Source organism: Phyllobates terribilis, unplaced genomic scaffold (genome assembly GCF_046119375.1).
Source record: "Phyllobates terribilis strain yellow unplaced genomic scaffold, ASM4611937v1 Scaffold_4__5_contigs__length_816908805, whole genome shotgun sequence".
Classification (NCBI taxonomy): domain Eukaryota; kingdom Metazoa; phylum Chordata; class Amphibia; order Anura; family Dendrobatidae; genus Phyllobates; species Phyllobates terribilis.
The window spans coordinates 359,350,021-359,365,715 of NW_027362764.1; the positions used below are offsets into that span (position 1 = coordinate 359,350,021).

Consider the following 15,695-nt stretch of genomic DNA (forward strand, 5'->3'; position numbering starts at 1 on the left):
GAATGCTCCTGCATCCCTATACTATGTTATGGAAACTGTCAAACTTGACAGGCAAACTTGTTAGATCATGCACTGTGTCAACTTTGCTTGTTCTGATAACCTGGATGTCGTCATGACGACATTGGGTCACCATGGCACTGATTGGACCCTGTGATGACGTTGCAGGGTCTCTGATCCAAGGGCAGAGGGACTTTCTTCCCTCTGCCAGACCCTCTCCCTGCATGCTAAATGCTGCAATCGCAGTATTTAGCAGGTTAAAGTGCCGGGAGCTGTACCCGCACCACTCCTGGCACTAAGTTCCAGGTGTCAGCTGTCAGAATCAACTGACACCCAGCGGCGATCGCCTGCGCACAGTCCCCAGTGTGTGGGCGAACTCCATGATGTGTATATATACTGCATCGGTTGGGAAGTTCGTTCCGACAATGACGTGTATGTATGCTACAAATGTCGAGAAGGGGTTAAAGGGGTTGTTAACGTTTCAGAAAATCAAGTTCACCGGGCGCAGTTTGTTATAAAAAGCTGCTGGGCTCACTGATTGCTGCAGTAAAGCTCTGTTGTGTTTAAAAAAAAAAAAAAAAAAAGCGATGCCCCGGGGTTTGGCTTGTCTCAAAAAGGGGTACCCCTTTTAAGTCTGAGAGGAGAGCAGTATTCAACTGACTGATTACTTCTACTTAATTGTTTTAGCATTTGAGGGGGGTCTCAGCATGCAGACCTTCACCAGTCAAAAACTTCTGATATCTTTCTATGATCTGTCAAGTTTTGGAAAAATGTAGCTACAATTTAAAATTCATTAGAATGTAACTACTTATAAATAGAAATATTTCATCTTTATTTAATTCTATAGGAAGAAATGGACAGTAACCCAATGGTGTCCTCACTTCTGAACAAACTTGCAAATTACACAAACTTGCCACAAGGGGTTAAAGAACATGAAGAGTATGAAGATCGTAAGAGGAAAGAAGTAAAGGTAAAAAAATAGCAATGTTAACATAAGACAGCACTTTCTTCTTGCAAAAAAACACAAATAGCTAACATTTTCAGTTTTTTTTCCACGTAGGGTTGATGAGGTCTTTAAAAGGGTTTTCCCACGAACAAAGTCAATTCTAAATATTTTAATAAATAGATCTTTGAATAATAATAAGTTCCACAATTGGATGTGTTTAAAAGAAATGTTGCTGTGCTGAGATGAAATGTGTCCCTGTTGTGTACTGTGTGTCTGATCATACCACAGCTCCTGGGCAGGGAAGGAAGCAAAAGTGTATACAGATATTACTGCATGGGATCACAGCTAATTCTATTTGTTTTAAAATATTTTTATTAAGTTTTCTATTAACAAAACTGTAAATACTTTATGTATTATATTATACAGAGTGGTTATTGTAGATATAACATGTGAGTTATTATCATATAATACAGATATATCTATGCAATATGTTTTAATCACAGATTTACAAGGAAAGAACATAAATTTGGGGAAAGGGGAAAAACAGACAACATGAAAGGAACTTACAACATAATCATACAAGTTGGTTAACCAAAAGGGTAATACATTACTTTTAACATCCCGAATTCTTACAAAGAGTATCATAACCTACGTTTCGGAACTACATTCAGTTAGTGAATTAAACAAAATGATATAAATACACCGTTATTCAGTCAGAATTCAAAAATCGTAGTTTCACAATATTAATGGAGTGTCAAGAAATTAAGTTTGGCATAAAGTTTTGCGACCAAATATCCCATTTAAATTTATATTTATTCAAGTCCTTCTGTCTAAGGGCTATATTGTATTCATAGATATTGTGGATAGAAACTCTGTCTATTACATCTGCTATGGTTGGAGCTTCAGCTTGTTATCAACGTGAAGCTATCAACAATTTAGTAGTTATTAAAATGTGACAAATTATGTGCCTTAGATTGTTGTGGAAAGTATCTATACCTAGCAGCAGAAGAACCAATTGTGGATTAAAGGAAATTCGTAAGCTAGTGAGGTTTTTAATAAGGTTTCTAACCTCTGTCCAAAGATTATTGAGCTTAGGACAACCCCAGAAAATATGTGAGAGGGTCCCCATCTTCCCGCAACCCCTCCAACAGTCAGATGATGTCGGTGGTGAGACTTGATAAATTCTCTCCGGTGTCCAGTACCATCTAGACAAGATCTTATAGTGGGAATCATGTAGAGAAGCACAGAGTGTTTGAGTAAATGATGTCTAGAGATGAAGAGAGTTGTGATATGTCTATTTGAACTTGGAGTTCTTTTTCCCAAGTTATTATGTTTTTAGTCTTTAGTAGTTCAATGTCATCATTGTAAATCCTATACAGACGGTTTGTCACCCATTTGGGGCTACCGAAGGGTTTAGATAAAAGGTCAATAATGAATTGGGGAAGAGAAAAGAGAATGTTTTTTGAAGTCAGTAATAATTGTAATTTTAACCATGTCGAAATTTCTTTGTTAGGTAAAGTATATTTATCCTGGAGGGATTGAAAAGTAATAAGATTATCCAGAATTATATCTTGGATTACTGAGATACCCAATTCCAACCATGTACTCAATTTCAGCTTAGCGATTAAAATTTCTAAAATTTGAATTGGAAGAGAATTAGGCTGAAAATCTTTAAATTTTGACTTTGTTTTTTTGAGCAGATTTCTGCAGACGGTGATAACTGCCTTGAGTGTCTGAAAATTTGGTAGAGGTTTACTAGGGTCTATAAGATAAGCTGTGATAACTAGCTTCAAGTCACTGTAATTTATTTGGGCCTTTTCCAAGGAGACCCAGGGAATAGGATTGTCTTTTAGTAACCAACCATTTGAGAGTTTCAATGTCGTTGCTTGATAATAACTAAAAAGATTTGGGAGACCCTATCCACCTCGTCTCTTATGTTTTTCTAAAAGAGTGATTGATATTCGTGGCTTGTTTTTGTTCCAAATAAACATTCTGAGTTGTGTTTGAAATTTATTGAACCATTTTCCAGGTATAGGCAATGGGATACATCTAATTACATATAAAAATTTAGGAAGGGCCATTATCTTGTAGGTAATGATTCTCCCCAGCCACGATAGGTCTATTTTACTCATACGGAATAATTCGGTTTGGAGGGATTTATGAAGGACCGACAGGTTGTCATTGACCACAGCTGATGGAGATTTTGTCAGAATTATGCCCAAGTACGAAATCTGCTGCGGTTGCCAGTTAAAGTCGAATTGTACCTTCAAGGCAGTGGCCAAGTTGTCTTCTAAGTTGAAAGTCATACATTGTGTTTTTGAAAAGTTAATTTTATAAAACGAAACATTAGCAAAATTTTTTATCAGGGAATTTAAACACTGAAGTGACAAAAGGGAGTTTGAGATAGTAAGCAGAATATCGTCTGCAAAAAGTGTTTCTTTCGAGCATGTTTGTTTAAAGTTTATACCTTCTATAAATGGGTCAGACCTAATTTTTGCAGCTAGGGGTTCAATAAATAGGGCAAAAAGTATAGGCGAGAGGGGACATCCCTGTCTGGTGCCATTAGATAAAGGAAACTTAACTGAAAGAAAATTATTTGTGTACACCCGGGCCGATGGATTTGAATACATAGCCTTAATGCTGTTGAATATCCTGCCTTGAAATCCAAATTTTTCAAGAGTTTTAAACATATAACACCAGTTCACCCGGTCAAAAGCTTTCTCCGCATCTAGGGCCAACAATACTGCTGGAGATTAGTGTTGAGCCACCCCCGTAGTGTTCGAGTTCGGTTCGGTTCGTCGAACACCCGTGTGTTCGCCGAACTGTTCGTCGAACTGTTCGTTGAACACCTTCAAACACCGTTAAAACCAATGGCAGGCAAACAAAAACACATAGAAACACATAGAAAACATCTTCAAAGGTGTCCAAAAGCTGACAAACTGCTCAGAAGGCATAACTAACACATGGAAAAGTGACAAGTACATATAGTCATGCGAAAAGAAAAGAGGTGGAGGAGTAAAAGGAGGGGGAGACACAGATATAGGCATGTCATGCCCTTCTAAAATCCAAAAAGTGAGAAGCCGACACGTTCAGTCCGCTCCTGCCCGTGCCACCTCCGTGTCGCCGGGTTTGTGCCAGAGCCGCGGTGAACCCTGACGGCCAGCCCCCCTCTCCCAATACTGGTGCCTGTCCGCTGGTGGGTCGAGCGAGCCCCCCTGTGGTGGAGGCAGCTCTAAGCTTTTTAATTTAAATTGTCTCTCTAATTTGAATGAATACACTTTAAATCCATTTACAAGGATCTATTGGAGGGCAAGTCTCATGCCAGCAGCCGCGTAATTCCAGCTCCAGTAGCGTCCACTAAAGCTGCTGCAGTTAAAAAGCTTTTATAAGGATCGAGCTCGGCTGTCCACCGCAAGGCATCCTACTGCCAGTCCCAGCCCCTATGCCTTGGGGTGCCTCCTGATGCTCTTCACTGAGTATCCCATGGTCCCGAAGCATTTCCTTTGAAAAAATTAAGTGTCTAAACTACAGGTGGTGTAGCTTGCTTAACAGCCGGGATAATCCGCTGACTAGCAGACACTGCTACTAGGCACAAAGTATTTCCTGGGCTAGATGCAGTTAAAAATTTGTAATTAGATACTCTCGTTGGATGCTGAGAAAGCATTCCATAGAGTCTCCTGGCACGCCATATATGATTCTCTTAAAAAGCTTGGGGTAGGGGTCTAGGGGACCCTTTTATAGCCGAAATCACGGCCCTGGATCGCAATACGTCACCTAGGCTGAAGATAAATGGAACTGTAGCACCCTCAGGGCTCGGTTGCTACAGAGGTATTGCACCTCACCCAGAGGTGTGATATCTCACTCTCAGGTAAGGATGGAGTGTGGATCAGGACCCGACACCTGCATGCATTACACCACATTGCCGTGGGGCAGGGCGACCAATATGCCCCTGAGATGGGCACGACAGTCCCTGTCCCTGGCTGGAGTGGGGGGAGGGAACATTGAGGAAGGGGAACCCTGTAGTGCAGGAGCAGGGAGGAAGCAGTTCCTGGGTGCATTGAGAAGGGAGTATAAAAGGTGGGCACCATCTTAGTTCAGTGCAGAGAAGTCTGAGCAGAAGTGGCAGGGAGCAGGGGCTCTGCATGAGCTCTGCTCCGGAGGCGGGCCTAGTAACAGAGGCCCAGGCCTGGAAGAGGGAGAAGGAAGGAAGAGGAGCGGAGAAGGCTCCAGGAACGAAGGGATCCCAGGGGTGCGGACGGGCGAGTCGCCACCGCACGCCCGAATCCACCTGCATGGAGGGGTCAGGCCAAAGGGGGAGACCGGTCCCCGAAACTAGTGGAGGCAGGAAACGACCCTCAGCTACAAACCGGAGGCTGTGACATTTTATGTGGCGCAGCCCCTCGCTACACCCGCTAGGAGGGCAGCACATAGGATCAGGGAAACTGGCGCCAAGTTTACCAAGAGGAGGCCCGAGGCCGCCGGACAGAAGGGTTGGTAAGAAAGGCCAGGCAAAGGACACACAAAGGGGGTCCTGTGAAGCGCTCCAAAGTTATCTGGGAGTTGTCTGAGCCCCTCACCTGGTGAGCACAGTACGACGTGGGCAGCCGTTACCTGCAGACGTGGTCTGGATAATAAGAACTGTGAGTAAAGGCCCTGGACTGCATCACTGACTCCGTGTCGTTACTGCTGCTGCCCTGCACCATCACCCCCATCCTCCGCATACACTGCCCTGAGGCTATACTCTCTATTTGCTGATGATGTACTAGTATATATCACTAAATCACATATATCCATCCATGCTGTTATGGCTGAAATAGATCACTTTGTTACATGGTCAAATTTTAAAATCAATGCAGCGAAGTCTGAGGCCCTCGATGTCTCCCTCCCCAAATCCATATAGGATTCCATCCAGTCCAACTTTCCCTTTGCCTGGCCCTCACAGGGTATCAAATACTTAGGAATTCCTATTCATAGAGACCTCTCCCATCTATGTTATCTTAATTTTGGGCCCTTTATTGAACAACTCCATACAGACCACGGTTGGCAAGTTAGAACTGTAAGATTCACTACGTGAACCACTGGTGTTTTGTGGAAAAGCACATGTACACTGTGTTCCAAATTATTATGCAAAAAGTGTTTAGGAGTGATAAGGGAAGAATTTGTTTGTTTGTCAGTTAAACTCATTGATGGTGATGTGTGTCAGGGCTCTTTATATCACTGTAAGCAATTGCAGACACCTGTGCTAATTAGTTTGGCAGGTGTGTCCAATGAAAGGCAAGACTACTTAAGAAGGCTGTCTCACATTATTAAGCAGCCTACATTTTCTGCCAAAATGGGAAAGAAAAAGGATGTGTCGGCTGCTGAGAAGCAACAAATTGTGGAGTGTTTAGGTCAAGGCATGACTACAATCAACATTGTGCGATGATCAGGATGAAGTGTCTTGGCAATCAAGAAGTATGTAGCTGATTCACAGTACACATGTGTGCGTGCTGATAAGGGCAAATTGAGGACTCTTTCCTACAGGCTATTACGTCAGGTTAAAAGAGCAGCGGCAAAAAAGCCTGGTCATAGCAGCAGACAAGTTTTTGAAGCTGCTGGTGCCTCCAACGTCCCCCGAACAACAAGATGCAGGGTCCTTCAGAGGTTTGCAGCTGTGCATATGCCATCCTGTCGACCTCCTCTATCCACTTCACACAAGGAGAAACTACTCCAGTGGGCCAAACATTACATGAAGACTGATTTCAAAACTGTTTTGTTCACGGATGAGTGCCGTGCAGCGCTCGATGGTCCAGATGGATGGAGTGGAGGATGGCTGGTTGATGGACACCCCACGCAAACACGGCTACAGCGCCAACAAGGAGGAGGTGGAGTAATGTTTTGGGCTGGAATCATGGGGAGAGAGATTGTCGGCCCCTTTAGGATCCCTGAAGGCGCTAAAGATGAACTCCATAATGTATGTGGATTTTCTCAAACAGCACTTCCTGCCATGGTTCAAGAAGAAGAACCATGTATTTCACAGCAAGATCATTTTTTTGCATGATAATGCACCATCTCATGCTGCACATAAAACATCTGCATCTCTGGCTGATATGGGCATAAAAGGGGACAAACTTATGGTGTGACCCCCATGCTCCCCTGACCTCTACCCCATTCAGAACCTCTGGAGCATCATCAAAAGGAGTGTCTATGATGGCGGGAGGCAGTTCACATCTAAGCAACAGCTCTGGGAGGGTATTCTGTCCTCATGCAAAACAATTGAAGCAGAAACCATCCAAAACCTGACAAATTCAATGGACGAGAGAGTTCAGAAGTTCCTTTTGAACAAGGGGTCCTATGTGAAAATGTAACATCACCTAGAATAAAGTTTTGAGTTGAAAACTGTTTGATTTGAGTTTCTAATAACCTGCTAATGCTTATAATTTCAAAAATGATTCACTTTCTGACTCCGGAGGGTGTGGACATGCCTGTCTGCCTCTCTGCTAGATTGTGGAGACAATACGGCGCCGGACTACTGGCAGCCCATTGCAGCAGCAGAAGCTTCTACTTTATTTTAGTTACAGTTTTGTTACAGTTATTTTATTTTATTATTTTATTACCTTCTCTGGATTGCAACGTTCCTGTATACTCGTCTATTGGGGATGGAAGATACAACACTTCCCACACTATCAACTGCTGCTGGGCACACAGCACGAGATCTGCACCTGGATCTTCTTCCACCACTTACAAGTCTCCTGCAGGTACAGACACTCTGGGGCACGCAATACGGACCATCTCAGCTAATGCTACTGAAGGATGCATGCTGCTACCCACAGCCTGTGACAGGGATACAGCCATATGTGAGCGGTGGAGGTCACTGTATACGATTTGCCATGGAGAGGACTGGTGTGACGGGTGGAAATAATGACGGGATGGTGGACCCTAGGTCTGTTGCTAAACGAGCAGTGTATTCTAGGGATCGTCTTCTGGAACTGCGCAGGATAAAGTCTTCTCCAGCAGTGGCAATACTGAATGTTCCACGGGAAATAAGGAGACCTTTCAGAGGCTGCAGAGCAGGCAAGAAGATCAAGTCCTGGAGGAGAAGGTTTAAACCAGTGGTCCCATCCATTATCATGGGTAACGTACGATCGCTGGGAAATAAGTCGGATGAACTGCTGGCTCTGAGTAAGACCCAGAAGGAGTTTAGGGAATGCAGTCTCATGTGCTTTACAGAAACCTGGCTGCATGAGGAGGTCCCAGATTCAAGTGTCTCGGTACCAGGGTTTCAAATGGTTCGGGCTGATAGAGAGAGAGTTAGATGCGGCAAGAAAAAAGGTGGAGGAGTGATACTCTACATTAACAACAGATGGTGCAATCAGGGGCATGTAACTGTTAAGGAGAAACATTGCTGTCCAAATATTGAACTGTTAGCAGTGGGCCTCAGGCCTTACTATCTGCCTAGAGAATTCACTCTTGTTATTGTAGTTGTGATGTATATACCACCATCTGCGAACCCAGAGGCTGCTGGGGATGTGTTGTCAGGGGTGATGGCCCGGCTTCAGACTAAACACCCAAACTCTCTAACTGTAATTTCTGGGGATTTCAATCGAGTAAAGATCTCATCTGCAATACCAAAGTTCTATCAATATGTCAAATGTCCTACACGGGACAACAACACACTGGATCTCCTCTTTGCTAATGTTAAGAATGCTTATTCATCGGCTGCATTACCCCCCCTGGGGAAATCTGACCACAACCTCATACTATTGTCTCCTGCTTACCAACCAGACGTCCGCAAACAACCAGTGACAATTTAAAAAGATAAGGAAGTGGTGTCCAGCAGCAGAGGAGGCGTTACAAGACTGCTTTGACTGTACAGACTGGGAGGTGTTGTGTACCATGAAAGAGAAATGTAATGTTAATGAGATTACTGGCAGAGTTACTGATTACATCAACTTCTGTATGGACATTGTAGTACCTGTTCAAGAGATTCGGTGTTATGCAAACAATAAGCCATGGATTACAAAAGAGTTGAAACATTTACTAAACATGAAAAAACTGGCTTTTAAAAGGAAGGACAAGGAGGCATTGAAAATTATACAGCGAGACCTAAAGGGGAAAATTAAGATTGCCCGTGAGGCATTCAGAGTTAAATTAGAAAATCAATTTGCACAAAAAAGCTCCAGAGAGGTGTGGGCTGGAATGAAGCTAGTGACTGGGTTTAAGGCAAGGTCGGAGCAGGGGGGTGGTGGACTTACAATGGCTAATGAAATGAATCAGTTCTTCAATAGATTCAGCAATAAAGGTGCGGTAGCAGCAGGGAAGGGGGAGGAGGCCGGGGAACAACTAGCTAAATTAACAGGGGGTGAAATAGATCATTTCTCGGTCTCCAAAAATGACGTGAGGGACCAGTTTAGTAAGCTGGCCATTGGCAAAGCAGCAGGGCCTGACGGTCTCAGTCCACGTGTCCTCAGAGTGTGTGCAAATGAGTTATGTACTGTCTTCCAGCATCTCTTTAACCAGAGCTTACAATCAAAGAGAGTACCAGTGCTATGGAAGACTTCCTGCCTGGTGCCGATTCCCAAGACTACCTTCCCGGCTTCCCCGGGGGACTATAGACCGGTGGCCTTAACATCGCATGCGATGAAGTCCTTGGAGAGAATAGTACTTGCTCACTTGTGTCCGAGGGTGATGGCGCATACTGATGCTCTTCAGTTTGCGTACCGGCAGGGACTGGGTGTGGACGATGCTGTAGCGTCTCTGCTACAAACAGTACATTCCTTTTTGGACAATGATGGAACCACAGTGCGTGCTTTGTTCTTTGATTTCTCTAGTGCGTTCAACACATTACAGCCACTCTTACTGCGAGGAAAGTTGATTAAAATGGCGGTGGATGAGGGACTTGTGAATTGGATAATTGACTACCTGTCGGATAGGCCACAGTTTGTTAGGTGGGGGACGGCTACATCAGATAGTGTACTGAGCAGTGTCGGAGCCCCGCAGGGAACAGTGCTGTCGCCATTCCTCTTTACATTGTACACAGCTGACTTTCAGTATAAATCAGACCGTTGTCACCTCCAGAAGTACTCGGATGACTCTGTGATAGTTGGCGGTATTGGGAAGGACCAGGACGAAGAGGAATATAGAAGGGTGGTTGCGGACTTTGTAGTATGGTGCCAGGCTAACCATCTAGAACTAAATGTTAAGAAAACCAGGGAGTTGGTGATGAGCTATGGAAGGTGCAAGAAGGTATGCCTACCTGTTACCATTGACGGTCAGGATGTGGAGATGGTGGACAGTTTCAAATATTTGGGGGTTTACCTGGATAGCAAGCTAGACTGGAAGTGCCACATGGAGAAGGTCTACAAGAAGGGGATGAGTAGATTGTACTTCCTAAAGAAGTTAAGGTCTTTTAATGTGTGTGGCAAAATGCTTGAGGTGTTCTACCAATCCATTGTGGCTAGTGCCACCTTTGCGGCAATAATTTGCTGGGGTAACAGTGTGCGTGTTGCGGACGCCAACAAGCTCAACAAACTTATAAAGAAGGCTAGCGCGACGGTGGGCCTACAGCTTGGGACTTTTGAAGAGGTGGTAGAGGATAGGATTAAGAAGAAGTGCAGAGCTATAATGGGCAACAACACACACCCGCTTTATGAACTGTTTGCAAAACAGAAGAGCACATTCAGCAATCGCCTAATACAACTAAGGTGTAAAAAGGAAAAATACAGGAGATCGTTTGTTCCAACAGCTATGGGGGTGTTTAACAAATGTCTGAAAAGCAATGTCTAAAGCATTCCAAATGTTTTGTTATCATATGTGTCATGTTCGAGATCTGTGTTCTGCTGCTGTGATACCGCAATTTCCTCCGGGATAAATAAAGTATATCTTATCTTATCTTATCTTATCTTAAATGACCATTTTTTTGGTCTTTATTAAAATGAAAAGGTTGATCGAAAAGTTTGGGGGATCTAAGAGTGTGGCAACCCAGTAGTCATGATTACTTCGAATTCTGACAATATGAGGGTCATGTTGCAGGTAGTGCAGCAAGAAGGCACTTATGTGTCTTGCGCATCTTGGAGCCCCAAAATTATTTTCCGGGCTAGATGCAGCTAAAAATTATTATTAATTTTAAATCTGGTGGAGCTTAGTATAGATGGGCTAATAGGATCAGTGCTGCACACTGCTACAAAGCCCAAATTATTTTCCAGTCAAGATACAGATAAACATGATTAGTAATTTGAAAGCTTAAAACGGTTGGTAGGGTGATTTTAACCAATCATCAAGCTTTTACTCTCCCCAGGATGACACAGGGGTAGAAAAGTCGTTTCGGATCCATGATTTGTTCATCTTTATGAACGTGAGTCTGTCTACATTATCAGTGGAGAGCCGCGTGCGCTTATCTGTCAGCACACCACCAGCAGCGCTGAACACACGTTCAGACACAACGCTGGCTGCGGGGCATGACAAGATCTCCAAGGCGTAAGTGGCTAGCTCCGGCCATTTATCCAGATTGGAAGCCCAAAAAGAGCAAGGGTCCAGTGACACAGTCATGGCTTCAATGTTTACTTGGAGATACTCCTGTACCATCGTCTCTAGGCGTTGACTATGTGTCAGACTTCTTGTCTCCTGTGGCCTTGCAAAGGATGGGCTAAAAAAGTGGTGAAATGATTGCGCAAAATTGATGTTACCAGCAGATACTGTGGTTCTGTTACGGTTTGAGTGCTGAACACTTGACGGTCCCACGGTTGGCAAGTTGGAACTGTGAGATTCACTACGTGCACCTCTAGTGTTTTGTGGAAAAGCACATGTAAGATTCTGCAACAGTCTCTGCTGATACTCCTGCATGCGTGCATCCCTTTCTATGGCAGGAATAATTTCTGCAAATTTACTTTTGTACCGGGGATCTAACAGTGTGGCAACCCAGTAGTCAGGATTATTTTTAATTCTCACAATTCGAGGGTCATGTTGCAGGTAGTGCAGCAAGAAGGCACTCATGTGTGTTGCGCATCCAGGAGCACCAAGTCCCTGTTGTGTTGGTGGCGAGGTAACAATCATGCTTCCTTCCTCTGTCCTCTCCCCCCACCCTCGCACAACCTTCAATGTGATCAAGGTCTCCCTGATCTGATGAGTCTTCCATCAGTTCGTCCTCCACTTCTTCCTGGGCTCCTGCACCTTCCTCACTAGTTTGGCTGCTACCATGCGCCCTGGTAAAACCATCTCCCCCACCCTCACATGCCTGCCGCCTTGGTGCTGCCGACCGTCTGGACCTTGCAGATGTTAGCCCTTCCGCATACAACTCCTCCTCCTCTGCTTCCTCCACCTCCTCTTGTGCCACCACCTGACTCCTAATTCTGTTTAACATGTGCTCCAGCATGTAAATCACCGGAATAGTCATGCTGATAATGGCATCGTCAGCACTAAACATCTTCGTCGCCATTTCAAAACTGTGCAGAAGGGTGCATAGGTCCCTGATCTGAGACCACTCCTCCAGCGTGATTTGCCCCACCTCTGAATCTCGTTGGCCCAGGCTATACGTCAGAACGTATTGCACCAGGGCATGTCGGTGCTGCCACAGTCGCTGCAACATGTGCAGAGTTGAATTCCACCGGGTAGGCACATCGCATTTTAGCCGGTGAAGTGGCAGGCCCAACGACTTCTGTAGAGATGTAAGTCGCTGAGCTGCGGGATGCGAATGGCGGAAGTGAGCACACAGCGACCGTGCCCTCTGCAGAAGGCCATCTAGTCTGGGATAGTGGGCTAAAAATTGCTGGACAACCAGGTTCAACACGTGAGCCATACAAGGCACGTGTGTGACATTGCCCCGGCGGAGGGCCGCACCCAGGTTTGCAGCATTGTCGCACACGGCCTTCCCTGGTTTCAGGTCCAGTGGAGACAACCATTCATGAAATTGGTTCTCCAGAGCTGACCACAACTCCTCAGCTGTGTGACTCACATTTCCCAGACATTTCAAAGTAAAAACCGCCTGATGACGTTGAGCCCTACTGCCAGCATAGTAAGGAGGTGTGCAGGATCCCTTCTGTGCAGTTATAAAGCTTGTGGCATGGCCAGACAGGCTTTGGGTGCAGGTGGAAGACCGAGAGGAGGTTGAGGAGGCAGAAGCAGTGGAGGAACTTTGACATAAAGAGGATTGACGCACAACTCGTGGGGACGGCAAGACTTGGACAGCAGCCCCTTGTCCTGCTGTCACCATAGTTACCCAGTGCCCAGTCAGCGACATGTAATGCCCCTGTCAATGCCTACTCGTCCAAGTGTCTGTGGTGAAATGCACCCTGTCACACACAGAGTTTCTCAAAGAAGCGGTGATGTTGTGTGCGACATGCTGGTGGAGCGCAGGCACACCTTTCTTTGAGAAGTAGTGCCGACTGGGCATCTGGTACTGGGGCATTGCGACGGACATAAGGTCTCGAAAATCCTCTGTGTCCACCAGGCGGAAAGGCAGCATTTCTGTAGCCAAGAGCTTGCAGATGGTGAAATTAAACCTCTTAGCTTTCTCATGGCTAGGAGGAAATGGTCTTTTACTTGTCCACATCTGAGGGACCGAGGGCTGGCTATTGTGCTTAGACGGGGTTGATAAGGGTGTCCCCGGCAAACTGCCGGTCTGTGAGGAAGATGCAGGCGGACATGTTAGGTTGCCTTGATCCAAAGGTGGTGCTATCGATGTCGGACAGCGCTCAACACCAGCTGGTGTTACCACCTCCAAAGAAAATGATGACCTGCCAATCACGCTGGCTGTTGCGGGTAAAGAGGTGGCAGGTCTGCGCCCCAAAACAGGTGTGACTGCTGTCCCCCCAGTCACAGAGGATGAAGAGGCCGCGGATGCACAAGATATGGCAGACGGTGGTTGGCCCGGCCGGCTAGGCCGCATTGTAGCACACTGAGCTTCCCACTGCAACTTATGCTTCATGTCCATGTGCCGGTTCATGCATGAAGTACTCAAACTATGTATTTTTTGGCCTCTACTTAGCTTTTGCTGACAAATGTTACAGATAACACGAGTTGGGTCATCTTTATCGATCTGAAAAAATGCCCAGGCTATGCAAGGCTTAGCACCCATGCGACCTGAAGAGCCACCACGACTTGTGGTGAGAGGCAGAGTTGTGTTTGAGGATGCAGTTGTTGACGTGCTTCCAGTACTACGTCTCTGTCCAGGAAGGCGCAACCTGACCTCGTCGTCACTAGCATCTTCCTCCACCTCCTCTGCTGACCTCATCTCTTGGCTGACTGTGGGTTGACAGTAAGTGGGATCTCCAACCTCATCATCATCACCCTGTGCGTTATCACACCCGTCGTCCTCAGAGCCAACCTGTTCCTGCCCTGACAAAAAACTAAAGTTGTCGCTCCAATCAGGTATTTGAGTCTCATCATCGTCTTCTTCATTGTCTCCACCAACAGAAGTTACAGTTTGGGAATGAGGGTCTACATTATGGTCAGAACCTTCTGCGTCTGGTCCTGGATCCGACTCATAAAGATTCTGGGCATCAGTGCAGATCATTTCCTCGTCTGGATTCACAGAAGCGCTGGAGTCGACCTCTGATTCCCAGGCTATAGTATGAGTAAACAGCTCTGCAGACTTAACCATCTGTTCTACCTCATACTCAGACGGGCAGCTGGAGATTTGGGAGCTGTGAGGAAGCAAGTGCGATTGGGGTGACACCTTTGAAGACTGGAGTATTTGTGATGTTGAAGTTGATGTGGAGGAGAGCCCACTTAAAGGAGCACTTGATATCCGTTGAAGCACCTGCTGTTTTTGTGCCTCATCTGGAATTTGTAGCGATTGGCGTGGCCGTAAGAAAGGGATCTTATCACATTATCCGCTAAAAGAAGTAGACATTTTAGTTTGGCTGGAAGATGGTCTTTCTTCTGCAGATGTTACTGTTGCTTTAACACCTACCCCACGGACACAACCTTTTTTCCCCTTCCCAACACGCCTATTCCCCTTTCCACCAGCAGCAGACCTTTTTCCACTCATTTTGGTGGTTAACTAATTCACAACTCTGGAGTTGTTTGCACAAAAAAACAATGGATGGGAACCGAGCAGAGCTGAGTGGCCAAACTGTGGTATTAGGCCAAAACTATTGGCTGGGTTAGATGCAGAAAAAAATTATATTCAGTTTGCAACCTGATGGAGGTCAGTATAGATGGACTAATAGAGAAAGTCCCACACACAGCTAGAAGCCCAAATATTTTTTCAGAGGTAGATGCAGAAAAAAATTATATTCAGTTTGCAACCTGATGGAGGTCTGTATAGATGGATTAATAGAACAAGTCCCACACACTGCTAGAAGGCCAAATATTTTTTCAGAGGTAGATGCAGAAAAAAAATATATTCAGTTTGCAACCTGATGGAGGTCTGTATAGATGGATTAATAGAACAAGTCCCACACACTGCTAGAAGGCCAAATATTTTTTCAGAGCTAGATGCAGAAAAAAATTATATTCAGTTTGCAACCTGATGGAGGTCTGTATAGATGGATTAATAGAACAAGTCCCACACACTGCTAGAAAGCCAAATATTTTTTCAGAGCTAGATGCAGAAAAAAATTATATTCAGTTTGCAACCTGATGGAGGTCTGTATAGATGGATTAATAGAACAAGTCCCACACACTGCTAGAAGGCCAAATATTTTTTCAGAGCTAGATGCAGAAAAAAATTATATTCAGTTTGCAACCTGATGGAGGTCAGTATAGATGGACTAATAGAGAAAGTCCCACAAACAGCTAGAAGCCCAAATATTTTTTCAGAGGTAGATGCAGA

General features: G+C 45.0%; 1 protein-coding gene across 3 annotated transcripts in view; it reads left to right on the forward strand.

The window, feature by feature from the left end:
- Window positions 1–15,695, forward strand: part of SLC12A7 (solute carrier family 12 member 7) — a 531,598-nt gene that overhangs the window by 183,979 nt on the left and 331,924 nt on the right. For all 3 annotated transcript variants that reach the window (XM_073678432.1, XM_073678433.1, XM_073678434.1), the window contains exon 3: window positions 845–967. In XM_073678432.1, coding sequence (XP_073534533.1) covers window positions 845–967 — 123 coding nt within the window. The remainder of the gene's footprint in view (window positions 1–844; window positions 968–15,695) is intronic.